General features: G+C 44.7%; 1 protein-coding gene across 1 annotated transcript; it reads right to left on the bottom strand.

Annotated features, from left to right (window-relative positions):
* Positions 1–10,623: 10,623 nt before the first annotated feature.
* Positions 10,624–12,183, bottom strand: LOC137525335 (tripartite motif-containing protein 60-like). Its single transcript, XM_068246389.1, has one exon. The coding sequence runs from the start codon at positions 12,181–12,183 to the stop codon at positions 10,624–10,626; it is 1,560 nt and encodes a 519-aa protein (XP_068102490.1).
* Between the last annotated feature and the right edge of the window lie 901 nt (positions 12,184–13,084).

Below are 13,084 nucleotides of genomic sequence, written 5' to 3'. Positions count from 1 at the left end.
GAGGTGTGTTTAAAGAATATTATCTGCATACAGAGGCTGGATCTACCTATACTGCCCAGCCTCTGTTGCTATCCCAAACCCCACTAAGGTCCCCCTGCACTCTGCAATCCCTCATAAATCACAGCCGTGCTGTGTTTACATCTGTAGTGTCAGTCTCAGCTGCTCCCCCGCCCCCTGCATAGCTCAGGTCCCTGCCCCGTCCCTTCCCTCCAATCAGCAGGGAGGGAAGGGATGCAGGCGGGGACTGGAGTTCTGCAGGAGGCGGGGAGAGCAGCAGACTGACACTATAGAGATAAACACAGCCAGCTCTGACAAGCTGTTTGTCAGCAGCACGGCTGTGATTTATGAGGGATTGCAGAGTGCAGGGGGACCTTAGGGGGGTTTGGGATAGCAACAGAGGCTGGGCTGTATAGGCAGATCCAGCCTCTGTATGCAGATAATATTCTTCAAACCCACCTCGGGTTCTCTTTAATACGTTTAGCCATAGACCCTGAACAAGCATGCAGCAGATCAGAGGTTTCTGATATTATTGTCATATCTGACAAGCTGAATGCTGGTTTCTGCTGTTAATCAGACAGAACTGAAGCCAAATAGATCAGCAGGACAGCCAGGCAACTGGTATTGCTTAAAAGGAAATAAATATGGCAGCCTCCATATCCCTCTCACTTCAGGTGTTCTTTAAAGGAGTACTGTAGGGGGGGTCAGGGGAAAATGAGTTGAACTTACCCGGGGCTTCTAATGGTCCCCTGCAGGCTTCCTGTGCCCACGCAGCCACTCACCGATGCTCCGGCCCCGCCTCCGGTTCACTTCTGGAATTTCAGACTTTAAAGTCAGAAAACCACTGCGCCTGCGTTGCCGTGTCCTCGATCCCGCTGATGTCATCAAGAGCGCACAGCACAGGCCCAGTATGGTCTGTGTCTGCGCAGTACACTCCTAGTGACATCAGCGGGAGCGAGGACACGGGCATGCAGGCGCAGTGGTTTTCAGACTTTAAAGTCAGAAATTCCAGAAGTGAACCGGAGGCGGGGCCGGAGCATCGGTGAGCGGCTGCGCCAACACAGGATGTCTGCGGGGACCATTAGAAGCCCCGGGTAAGTTCAGCTCATTTTCCCCCGACCCCCCCCCTACAGTATCCCTTTAATATGGTGAGTGATTTTTTCAAGAGCAAAGGAGTGTCCGCAACACTACACTATGATAATGATGATAAGAGTGTGCAAGGGCTCAAAAAACATGTAAAAATTTGCAAGAACAGAAAGCCCATAAACAGCACCACTCTAATGAAATGGTAACATTTATTCAAAAAATATATGTATAATATTGATACAAAATGACATCTTATAGTTCCAAACAAAAAAATAAAAACAATTAAAACCGACCAATTGGTCCAAAATGGTTACAGCTGCCTACAATCATGTCTAATGAATATAAAGAAATACAATTCACCACATGAATAAAATTGCAAATGTGGCACAGAATAATATCTGTATTATGACCGCCTCAGTGTGCATCTAAACAGAGCACACTCAAGGTTGAACCCGGGTTCAGTAAAACACACAATAAATGTACATATCCACATACAAGTGCAAGGGGAATAATATAACGGTTAATCCCTATTGAAAAATATAAATATGAACCAGTGCCAACTGCTATATATATATACACTCTAGGAGCAGCCTATGGAAAAGTGCATAGTGAAAATGATAAAAAGGAGAAAGAGGAAGATACTTAGCCCGGGCAGACCAAGGGGGGCGAAGACAGCGCAGCTGAGATGAATAAGGTCCCTTCAGAACAGTCCCGCAAGCTCCGCGGGCGTCACCCCGCTTTTAAAGGAGAGGAGAGGAACACAACAACAACTCGGTGTTCCTCTCCTCTCCTTTAAAAGCGGGGTGACGCCCGCGGAGCTTGCGGGATTGTTCTGAAGGGACCTTATTCATCTCAGCTGCGCTGTCTTCGCCCCCCTTGGTCTGCCCGGGCTAAGTATCTTCCTCTTTCTCCTTTTTATCATTTTCACTATGCACTTTTCCATAGGCTGCTCCTAGAGTGTATATATATATAGCAGTCTGCACTGGTTCATATTTATATTTTTCAATAGGGATTAACCGTTATATTATTCCCCTTGCACTTGTATGTGGATATGTACATTTATTGTGTGTTTTACTGAACCCGGGTTCAACCTTGAGTGTGCTCTGTTTAGATGCACACTGAGGCGGTCATAATACAGATATTATTCTGTGCCACATTTGCAATTTTATTCATGTGGTGAATTGTATTTCTTTATATTCATTAGACATGATTGTAGGCAGCTGTAACCATTTTGGACCAATTGGTCGGTTTTAATTGTTTTTATTTTTTTGTTTGGAACTATAAGATGTCATTTTGTATCAATATTATACATATATTTTTTGAATAAATGTTACCATTTCATTAGAGTGGTGCTGTTTATGGGCTTTCTGTTCTTGCAAATTTTTACATGGTGAGTGATTTTTATTAACCAGCAGGAACATTGGGGCTCAAATCACTTTAAAGGTGGTCACACACCATACTATTTAAAAAAAAAAAAATTATTTTCAATTCAAAAATTACAATAATTTTTTTCTGATTGTTTGTAACATTTAAGAAATATGACCAATGTACCACACACGTGTTTTCAATTATTCGACAATTATGAAAAAAAAAAACAGGAAAACTCTGAAAAAAATTGCTTAGGTCCAGATATTAATACGTTGGCAATCTACCCTACACAATTCAGTTTTTCTAAAAACTAGAAAAATCCACCACTCCTGATCGATTTACATCGGAAAAAAAGAGGGAAATCTGATCAGGTTTCTCGCTCGATTGAAAAATAAGCTTTCAAATTTTTGGGGGACAACTGATCATTTTTATTGAGTTGCCGTAAAATCGGATAATTGTATTGTATGGTGTGTAGACTTAAAGGACAGCTGAAGCGAGAGGGATATGGAGGCTGCCATATTTGTTTCCTTTTAAAGAAACACTGAAGTCTCTGAAAATGCAGCTTTTTATTGCAAAAAGCTGTTCAACATTATTGCGGTAACTAAAACATCGCATCCCCGCGGCTGAAATCTAACTAAATCCCCCCAAACTCCCCTCGCAAAATCCACGGCTTTCTTGGTCGTGGATTTTGCTGCCCCGGGAGGCAGAGCTTTCAGCTGTAGCTCTGCCTCTGTGCGCGTCTATCAGCGGCGGATCTCCGCCTCTCCCCGCCCCTCTCAGTGAAGGAAGACAGAGGGGCGGGGAGAGGCTGCAATCCGCTCTGAGGGACGCATGTAGAGGCAGAGCTACAGCTGAAAGCTCTGCCTCTTCACGGAAGCACTCCCTGCAGTGTGCCCTGGGGAGTTTGGGGGGATTTAGTTAGATTTCAGCCACGGAGATCAGCGTTTTAGTTACCGCAATAATGTTGAAAAGCTTTTTGCAATAAAAACTTGAATTTTCAGAGATTTCATAGTCTCTTTAAACAATACCAGTTGTCTGGCTCTCCTGCTGATCCTCTGCCTCTAATACTTTCAGCCATAGCCCCTGAACAAGCATGCAGCATTTTAGGTGTTTATGGCATTATTGTCAGATCTGACCAGATTAGCTCCATGCTTGTTTCAGGTGTGTGATTCAGACACTACGGCAGCCATACAGATCTGCATGACAGCCAGGCAACTGGTATGGTTTTAAAGGAAAAAAATATGGCAGCCTCCATATCTCTCTCACTTCCTTTGCCCTTTAAAGAGAACCCGAGGTGGGTTTGAAGAATGTTATCTGCATACAGAGGCTGGATCTGCCTATACAGCCCAGCCTCTGTTGCTATCCCAAACCCCCCTAAGGTCCCCCTGCACTCTGCAATCCCTCATAAATCACAGCCACGCTGCTGACAAACAGCTTGTCAGAGCTGGCTGTGTTTATCTCTATAGTGTCAGTCTGCTGCTCTCCCCGCCTCCTGCAGAACTCCAGTCCCCGCCTGCATCCCTTCCCTCCCTGCTGATTGGAGGGAAGGGACGGGGGCAGGGACCGGAGCTATGCAGGAGGCGGGGGAGCAGCTGAGACTGACACTACAGATGTAAACACAGCCTCACAGCACGGCTGTGATTTATGAGGGATTGCAGAGTGCAGGGGGACCTTAGTGGGGTTTGGGATAGCAACAGAGGCTGGGCTGTATAGGCAGATCCAGCCTCTGTATGCAGATAACATTTTTTAAACACACCTCGGGTTCTCTTTAACTTCACTTTTTTCTTTATTTACTTGCTGCAGTTCTCTACAACTGCCAGCATCTCTGGAACTACCGAATGTTTCGCAGTTTTCACCACAAACAAGCCTTTGTCGCGCTTTTCTTCACTTGCTCAGTTCCTGTTGTCGATTTTCCCATCTGATTTCAATCGAATGGAAAAAATGGATGCGTTTATGGCCAACTTTAAGGAAACGTTTCAATAAGACATGGACCCATTTATAAACAAAGCTAGAAGATGTTAGTAGTAGGTATTGCTTCGCTTCTGTCATCTCTCTGTATTCACCTGCAAGAGATGGCAGAAAAATCAATATGGCCACTTGTCTGTGGCAGGGATGACCGCAAAGAGGTATCGGCGGCTGTTGTACTCTTTCCATTGTCACACAATGTCCAGCAGAACTATAAACAAGACGTTGTTATTCTGCATTGTCAGTAAGGTATGAGCAGCAAGCGGGCACCGCTAGGGATTATGGGAAGTGTAGTCTTGTCAGGCAGTCAGTAAGGTATGAGCAGCTAACCGGCACCGCTAAGGATTATAGGAAGTCTTGTCAGCCAGCCAGTCAGTAAGGTATGAGCAGCTAACCAGCACTGCTAAGGATTATGGGAAATGTAGTCTTGTGTCAGGCAGTCGGTAAGGTATGAGCAGCTAACCAGCACTGCTAAGGATTATGGGAAATGTAGTCTTGTGTCAGGCAGCCAACTGATACAGGAAGCCCCATTAAGTCCTTCCAGAAGCTCTGCTGTCCGTATAAGTCGCTGGGACTTGAGCGCTTATGTCATCAGGGTGTTCACAACTATTTTAAGGTATTTGCAGGTTTGATCTCTTAAAGCAGACCTGAAATATGAAACAGGAAGGAATCGGTGGTCGGCGTTGTTGCGAGCAGTGACAGCTCTCCGTGGGCTCCAGCGTCCTTACCCCCCCACTCCGGCACCCTGATTATCCTGGCGCACACACATCATTTCCCTCCCGTTCCAGCACCCTGATTATCCGGGCGCATGCGCGTCATCCTCTCGCATGAGCGATTCCTGCAAATTTGTGCATTTGCATCCACTGGGCATGCTCAGTTTGTGAACTCGTGTGCATGCCCAGTCCGTAGGCACTCCTTCACGGTCGTGTGGGCACTTCCTGTTTAGAGCATTCGACTGTTTGGTGGGGGAGGGACACTGGAGCCCACAGAGAGCTGTTAGCGCTTGCGATAACTTTTAGGAATGCTGCCCATTATTTAATTTTCAGTTAAAATTGTAATTCGGACTTAACCCGAATATAGGAAGTTTAGCAATGCTCATGGGAGATTTGCATGGACCCCGGAGTAGCTGTTTGGGGTGGGGCGGTGACTGGCATGTTGGGAAAATGGACAGAACCTGTGTTTGGGTGCCAGGCTCACAAGACAGGCGCCTTAGTTTTGACTGTGTGCGTGGGGGTCACTCATACAGATTGTTGTGGGGGAAATATCTGTGTTGGGAGGAGTTAATGGGGATGGGGGTAGAGGGGGGTGTTGATAAAAAGTTGTAGCTGCAGTATAAGGAAGCTATATAAAAGCAAATGATCAAAGTGCAGCTGATTCTTAGTTTTTTTTATATATACAGTTGCTGCTGAGTCTCCTTTTTGCACCCCTAGCCCTTCCCCTGCCAGCTAGTTGTAAGGATTCTAACCGGCACCCAAACATTCGATTTAGTACTGGTCAGAGGCTGACCAGAAACTCCCGATGGTAATTTTGTTTCCTTTCCAAACACCAGGAACTCAGTACAGGCTGCTGTGTCCTCGGGGGAAAGAATCTGAGGGTAATATCAGTAAATCACGTGGGCTTTTCGCCTGAGCCCGTCATAAGTTAAACTGGTCACTTCTTCATCAAATTCAAGAAGTGTTTGATGTCCTCAGAGTAGACCTGAGACTTGTACGCATTTTAGACTGTTTTTCATCTGGCAGGGACGGGGGCACAATCCCTCAGGGGATGGTTTGTGGCTGGTGCTTTATAAACCTGTTGCTAACCTGCAGACTAGCGACATGGGCTGTCACTAAGAAAGGGGGCGGAGCAGTGTGAGGCATACAACGGAAAGGAGTAGAGTGAGGGCGGGAACAATAGCGTCAGGCTGCGCTCAGGGGAGAGAATCTCATTGACCTATCACGACGGCCGTACACATGACAGTTTCTCACCCAAGGCAGTCTTTAGTGATTATCTTGGCCGAGTTTAATGTAAAGTGTGTATGCCTTTACTGCACTCTGCAATGTGCTTCTTAAAGGGAACCTAAACTGAGAAGGATATGGATTTTTCCTTATAAAATAATACCAGTTGCCTGACTCTCCTGCGGATCCTGTGTCTCTAATACTTTCAGCCACAGCCCCTGAACAAGCATGCAGATCAGGTGCTCTGACTGAAGTCAGACTGGATTAGCTGCCTGCTTGTTTCAGGTGTGTCATTCAGCCACTACTGCAGCCAAAGATCAGCAGGACAGCCAGGCAACTGGTATTGTTTCAAAGGAAACATCCATATCCCTCTTAGTTGAGGTTCCCTTTAATGGCTCAAAATCGAGCCGTGTGTTCCCAGCATTACACAACTGTATGGAAAGATATAGGAATCTCCATCTCATTCCCCCTTCCAGGTGTGAATCAGTTAGTGTTAGGGTTATTTCAATTCCTACTGTTTTCTATACAGTACGGTATTCCTATCGATCCCCATTAGGAGTGGTCAACTCCTGGCAAATGCTTCTGAGTTGTTGCAGGATTGTGCAAATTGATGCAGCTTGACAATGGACCAATTGAATGAAGCCGAGATGCAATTCGATTGGTCCGATTTCAAACTGCGTAAATTTTGCATGTAAAATTTGCATAATCCAGCATTAAAGGACCACTATTGCGACAATTGTAAAATTTAAAATACATGTAAACATACAAAAAAAAGAAGTCCGTTTCTTCCGGAGTAAAATGAGCCATAAATCACTTTTTTCCCATGTTGCCGTCACTTACAGTAGGTAGTAGAAATCTGACAGAACGACAGGTTTTGGACTAGCCCATCTCCTCATGGGGGATTCTCAGGGTTTTGTTTCGTTTCAAAAGCACTTAGTGAATGGCAGTTGCTCCATCCAACTAGTAAAAAAAGTGTGCAGCGAGCAGGGAAGCTGGCCAGCATCATTGTATAAATCTTTTTCAGGGAATGTCTTTTTAAAGAATAAAAGCTTTGCTGAGAATCCCCCATGTGGTGATAGACCAAAACCTGTCTGTTCTGTCAGATTTCTACTACTTACTGTAAGTGACAGCAACATAGGAGAAAAGTCATTTATGGCTCATTTTACTCTGGAAGAAACTTACTTCTTATTTGTATTTGAGATGTATTTTACATTTTACAATTTTTGCTATAGTGGTCCTTTAACTCAGAACTATTTGGATTGTCACTGACCGTCCCCGCTCCCCAGCATCCACCCGATACAGTCAGTGTCAGCTAGACGTGTCTTTCAGTTTGTGCCTCGATCTATTAACCTTTCCTGTTACTTTCCTGTTACTTCTGATTTGTTTTTAAGTGCAGGGTTTCACCCAGGATGTGGGTTTGTACAGGGGTTTAATGATACCTCATTGTAAGCTGGCTCTGCTGTCTTAGCAGGATCCACGAAGGCATTACTGATGACTTGGCTGCAGTGTTTTATACTTTGTATTTATTGTGGGCGGCCCTGCGGCCATTTTGTAACCACAACTCCTCAGGTACTGTATGTTGTGCTCCAGTCCCAATGTTATATCCGCATGTACAGGGTGTATAGAATTGTTAATACAGAGCTGATGTGTACACCAGTCCTGCCGTCCTGTCTTTCTTTATATACGATGATTGGGTAATAAGTGGTACTGCTTTTTAGGCTGTAATAATCTGAGTAGCCAAGCATCAGGAGATGATGGGAAAATGCAACCAAGAGACCAATCCCTCTCTGATCCAGTCTGATTAGAGAGAGATCTGTCAGCTGCCCATACACAGCAGGCTGATTACCGACCAATTCTCTCGAAAATCCGCCGCCTCAACGCTGTTCCCCTAATGGAGTGATCTGCAAACTTGGCTCTCCAGCTTTTAAGGAACTACAAGTCCCACAATTGTGGGAATGACAGCCACAATCGTGATTAATAAAGGCAAATGCATTGTGGGACTTGTAGTTTCTTAAAGGGACACTATGGCGAAAAATGTAAAATATGTGCAAACATAGACAAATAAGAAGTACATTTTTTCCAGAGTAAAATGAGCCATAAATTACTTTTCTCCTATGTTGCTGTCACTTACAGTAGGTAGTAGAAATCTGACAGAAGCGACAGGTTTTGGACTAGCCCATCTCTATATAGGGGGTTCTCAGCAAGGCTTTTACACTTTACTTTATATAAAATAAAAAAAAAAATAAAAAATGCAAACACACACATTAACATAAAACATGACCTAAAGCGCAGATTTTCATGTTATATTATGTGTGTACCTACCTTCAGACAAGTTTTTATCATCCTTGTTGTAGGAGAAAAAGTACACAATGTGGAAATATATATTATATTTCAAAAACAAATATCCTCCCCAACGAGACATTGTAACAAAAACACAATTTAAGTTTTATAATAAATGGCCAAATAGAAGAATTTGTGTTTTTAATCTACAATAGAACTGTTTATTTTACAATATTAATACCTAAAAGCTGAGAAAGGCTCCCTGCGCACTGCATGGGTTTCCCATTCTGATTTTTAATCGGTTTTTACATCCGATTCTGATTTTTAATCGTTACTGCATGCTGCGTTTTTTCCTGTTGATTGCATTCAGGGAAAATCGGAATTGAAAATCGGAAACAATCGCAAAACTGATTTACAGTGTGCAGGGAGCCAAACTGTAATATTTTTACCCATATTTTTCTTCTATTCGGATTTCACATGCATAGGTAATGAAATAATTCCTGGGGAAGGGAAAGCACCCAAAGAAAGTCTACTCTGTCCTTGGAAAAAAAAAATGTATATCACGGTGTCCAAAGTAGTGATAAGATCAAATAAGGGCATGGCTAAAATGTCAAAACTGCTCTAGTCCATAAGGAGAAAACAGGGCTAGGTGTTAAAGAGAACCCAAGGTGGGGTTCTGACAATGCTATCTACACACAGAGGCTGGATCTGCCTATAAAGCCCAGCCTCTGTTGCTATCCCAATCCCCCCTAAGTTCCCCCTGCGCTCACCCATAAATCACAGCCGCGCTGTGCGGGCTTTGTTTACATCTGTACTGTCAGTCTGCTGCTCCCTCCTCCTCCTGCAAAGCTCCAGTCCCCGCCCACGTCCCTTCCCTCTAATCAGTGTGGAGGGAAGGGACGGGGGCAGGGACCGGAGCTATGCAGGAGGCAGAGGGAGCAGCAGACTGACACTATAAAGGTGAACACAGCCCGCTGCGTGTCGACAGCGCGGCTTTGATTTATGGGGGATAGCAGAGCGCAGGGGGGTTTAGGAGGGATTGGGATAGCAACAGAGGCTGGGCTGTATAGGCAGACCCAGCCTCTGTGCAGCTAGCATCGTCAGAACCCCACCTCTGGTTATCTTTAAGCAGCTACCATACAGATTTCAGCATGCATGTGTGTTGCTAATTTTTTCTGAAGTAAATCGGGGCATTCGATTCCCACAATTACAATCTGATTCTCTGTGAAACATAAAAAATAAAATCTGCATTTCAGTGCAATTGCATTTCCATTCCATGTCATTGAATGGAATCTGGAAATGCACTACAAGAACACGTAAAAACCACAGTAGAAAACAAATCACTCCCTCCAAGAATGAGTGGAACGAAGCGACAGGTCCTCTTCACTCCTCTATCAAAAGTTAACCCGAGGTGAGAGTTATATGGAAGCTGCCATAATTGTTTCCTTTTACACAGTATCAGTTGCTTGGCTGTCCTGCTGGTCTTTTTGGCTGGAGTAGTGTTTGAATCACACCAGAAACGAGCATGAAGATAAACTTGTCAGATCTGACAATAATGTCAAACACCTGCTCTGCTGCATGCTTGTCCAGGGGGTGTGGCTAACAGTATTAGAGGCAGAGGATCAGCAGGACAGCCAGGCAACTGGTATTGCTTCATAGTCAAGAAATATGGCGGCCTCCATATACCTCTTACTTCAGTTTCAGTCCTTTAAACCGTTATAACTGTTGCTCTAAAATAATGTCCTGAACCAATACGTTACAAAATAATGCTGCTCTTTGAATCAACCCCATTCTTCCTTGTCTAGAAGTTTTCCTTCAATGCAAGGGCACTTATTGGATTATGTGATTATTTGGGAAAGGGAATAGTCCTGGATTTTCAGAACTTTTTCCAGTAAAGTAAGTTTTTCATTGAAGTGACTATTAGCACTCCTAGCCAATCATTGCAAAAGATTCTTAGTATTACAGCCTGCCAAGTTTGGACATACCAGGTCTACGTTTTGATCCTAATGCTGGAATTTTCAAAAACATAGAAGGCGGCATGAAGGGGTTCCGTGAAAGCAGTGAGAAAGGAGTACAGGTGTCTCATTGGTTGCAGCTGATAAAAGGACAGACGTCCAGCTTCATAATCCAGATACAGACCAAGACTTTCCAAAGGATGATCAATCTCGATCTTTTCGGGAGTTCTGTTGTACAGAGCATAGAGGCCGCTACGGAAAGACAATCCCCACGACTTTTTGTTGTAACCAATGTAGGAACCGTCTCCATCAGTTTTCCTCTCTATGCTGTGATAGGCCACGCCAATAATCCAACACTTCGCTTCGCTCACATCCACTTCCCAGTAATGTTTGCCGCGTGAGAAGGAAGACTTGCTTAAGATTTGCCGAGATTTAAACCTCTTTGGTCCGTCGGGGTACTTTTTTGGGGGTTGGGAAGAAGATACGTTTTTTAAGTCCCTGGAAACGTGAATCTTATGGTGTGCCGTGTTTGGGTCCAGTAATATGTCGGAGGATTGCAACTTTTGTGGAAACATCTGCTTGGCTTTGTTGCACAAAATGTTCTCAATGTTCAGAAGACCTCGGTGCAAGACCAACGACACTGGCACTTCATCTAGAGAGCCTGTTTGTGGCAATGACTGGTTGTTTCTGCTGTTATAAGTTGGACATTCTCTCTTCAGGACAGTCAGTGGATCAACGATGGCACAGAATTCTTCAACTTGAAGGATCCTCTTAGACAACTCGTCCTTTTGTATTTCCAGCTCTTGCGTTAAGTGAGAGATCCCCAGTGATATGAGACTCTCCTGCTTACAGATTTCACTTAAGACTTCATCCTCCAAAGCCTTCACTTGCTCTGTGATCTCCTTGAACAAAGAAATGACCTGTTGAGAGAGGGCAAACACCTTATCATGCAGCTTTTTTTGACGTTCTTCAAGAATCTGGAGGTTTTTTTCAGTCCTCTCTTTTTTGGTTGACAGCTGATCAATGGCATGTCTCAGGTCCTCTTTCTTCTTCTCAGAAGCCTCATTCAGAGACTCCACCGGGTGTTCCCTGTGTTCACCTTCCAGCCGGCAATGCACACAAATACATGATCCATCTATGGAACAGTAATACTCCAGTATCTTCTTGTGCAGGGTACATTTTCTGTCCTGGCAGAAAACTATGGGTTCTGTTAAGACATGGTCCAGGGAGGTGTTGTGGACACCCAAGTGAATCTCACACAGAGAAGCCTCGCACTGCAGACAGGTCTTAATGGCTGGAACTAGTGTGTGGATGCAGTAGGTGCACAGGATGCCATTGTCCTCCGGCTGCTGCTGGGTTGACCGGAAATGTTCTACGATGTTCCTCAGCCTCATGTTCCTCTGGAGTTTTGGGTGGTTTGGAAACTGCTCTCGGCATTCAGGACAGGTGTAGAAACCACACTCTTCTTGGGTGACAAAAGTATCTTGGATGCATTCCTGGCAAAAGCTGTGTCCACACGTCAGAGTGACCGGCTCGGTGTACATCTCCAAACAAATACTGCAGTTCAGTTCATTCCTCCAGTCAAACAGCGCCATTTTACGTACAAGAACTGCAGTCTTAGAAGAAGCTAGGCAAAATGTTGTTTGCAGAGAAAAAGCAACTCTTGCTCTCCTGAGAAGAATCTCACTCTACCGGCTTTGAAGCATTTACTATCACGTGATTGTGACTGGGGCTTGTGTGTTTTTACATAGTTACAAGGCTATCTAAGTTGAAAAACTGTGTCCATCAAGTTCCACCTCCTAAATCCCCTCCCTGACTGAGTGAAGGTATCCTCTTCGCAGTGGCGTATAGGCAAGACAGCGCCCATTTCAAATACAAAAATAACTTTAGTCGGTTAACTCTTTGGTGCCCCAGCACCGTGCATACAATCATGCGTACCATGTGCTCTGTCACTGTGCCTGTCCCCTCCCCAGCCTACACCTCTCTGACACTGCGTCTGTCCCCTAGAGATGCTCTGAACAGTTTGCCGGTGAGCAGTATTCTGCAAACATCGGCTGTTCTCATGAGCGGCGAACATTTGGTGTGTTCGATTTGCCCCTATACATTATTGAGCTAAACTTTCACCCCTTACCTCACAGCAGACATATTGCAGCCAATCAGCTAGCACCCCCTCCTGGACCCCCCCACCCCCCTATCAAAAAGCAGTTGCAGTGCCATATTGGATTCATTCTCTGCTGGCTGCTGACTGTTAGTGAGAGAGGGACAGACTCGCTGCAGATAGGTAGGGAAAGCATTCTCTAGGCCTGTTCTCTTGTTCCTCACTTCCTGTGAAAGCAAACAGCCCTTTTGAGAGCTAGCACATCCGCCTCCTGTGTTTTTTTTTGTTTTTTTGTTTTGTTTCATTTTTTTGTTGTTGTGTGCGACACTCTACAGCCCACTGACACACAGAGCTGTGTGCACACTACTGCTGTTGTTGTTGTTGCCTCATTAAGTTGC

The sequence above is a fragment of the Hyperolius riggenbachi genome, chromosome 7, assembly GCF_040937935.1.
Source record: "Hyperolius riggenbachi isolate aHypRig1 chromosome 7, aHypRig1.pri, whole genome shotgun sequence".
Taxonomy (NCBI): Eukaryota; Metazoa; Chordata; class Amphibia; order Anura; family Hyperoliidae; genus Hyperolius; species Hyperolius riggenbachi.
This window is presented reverse-complemented; position numbering and strand designations above follow the sequence as displayed.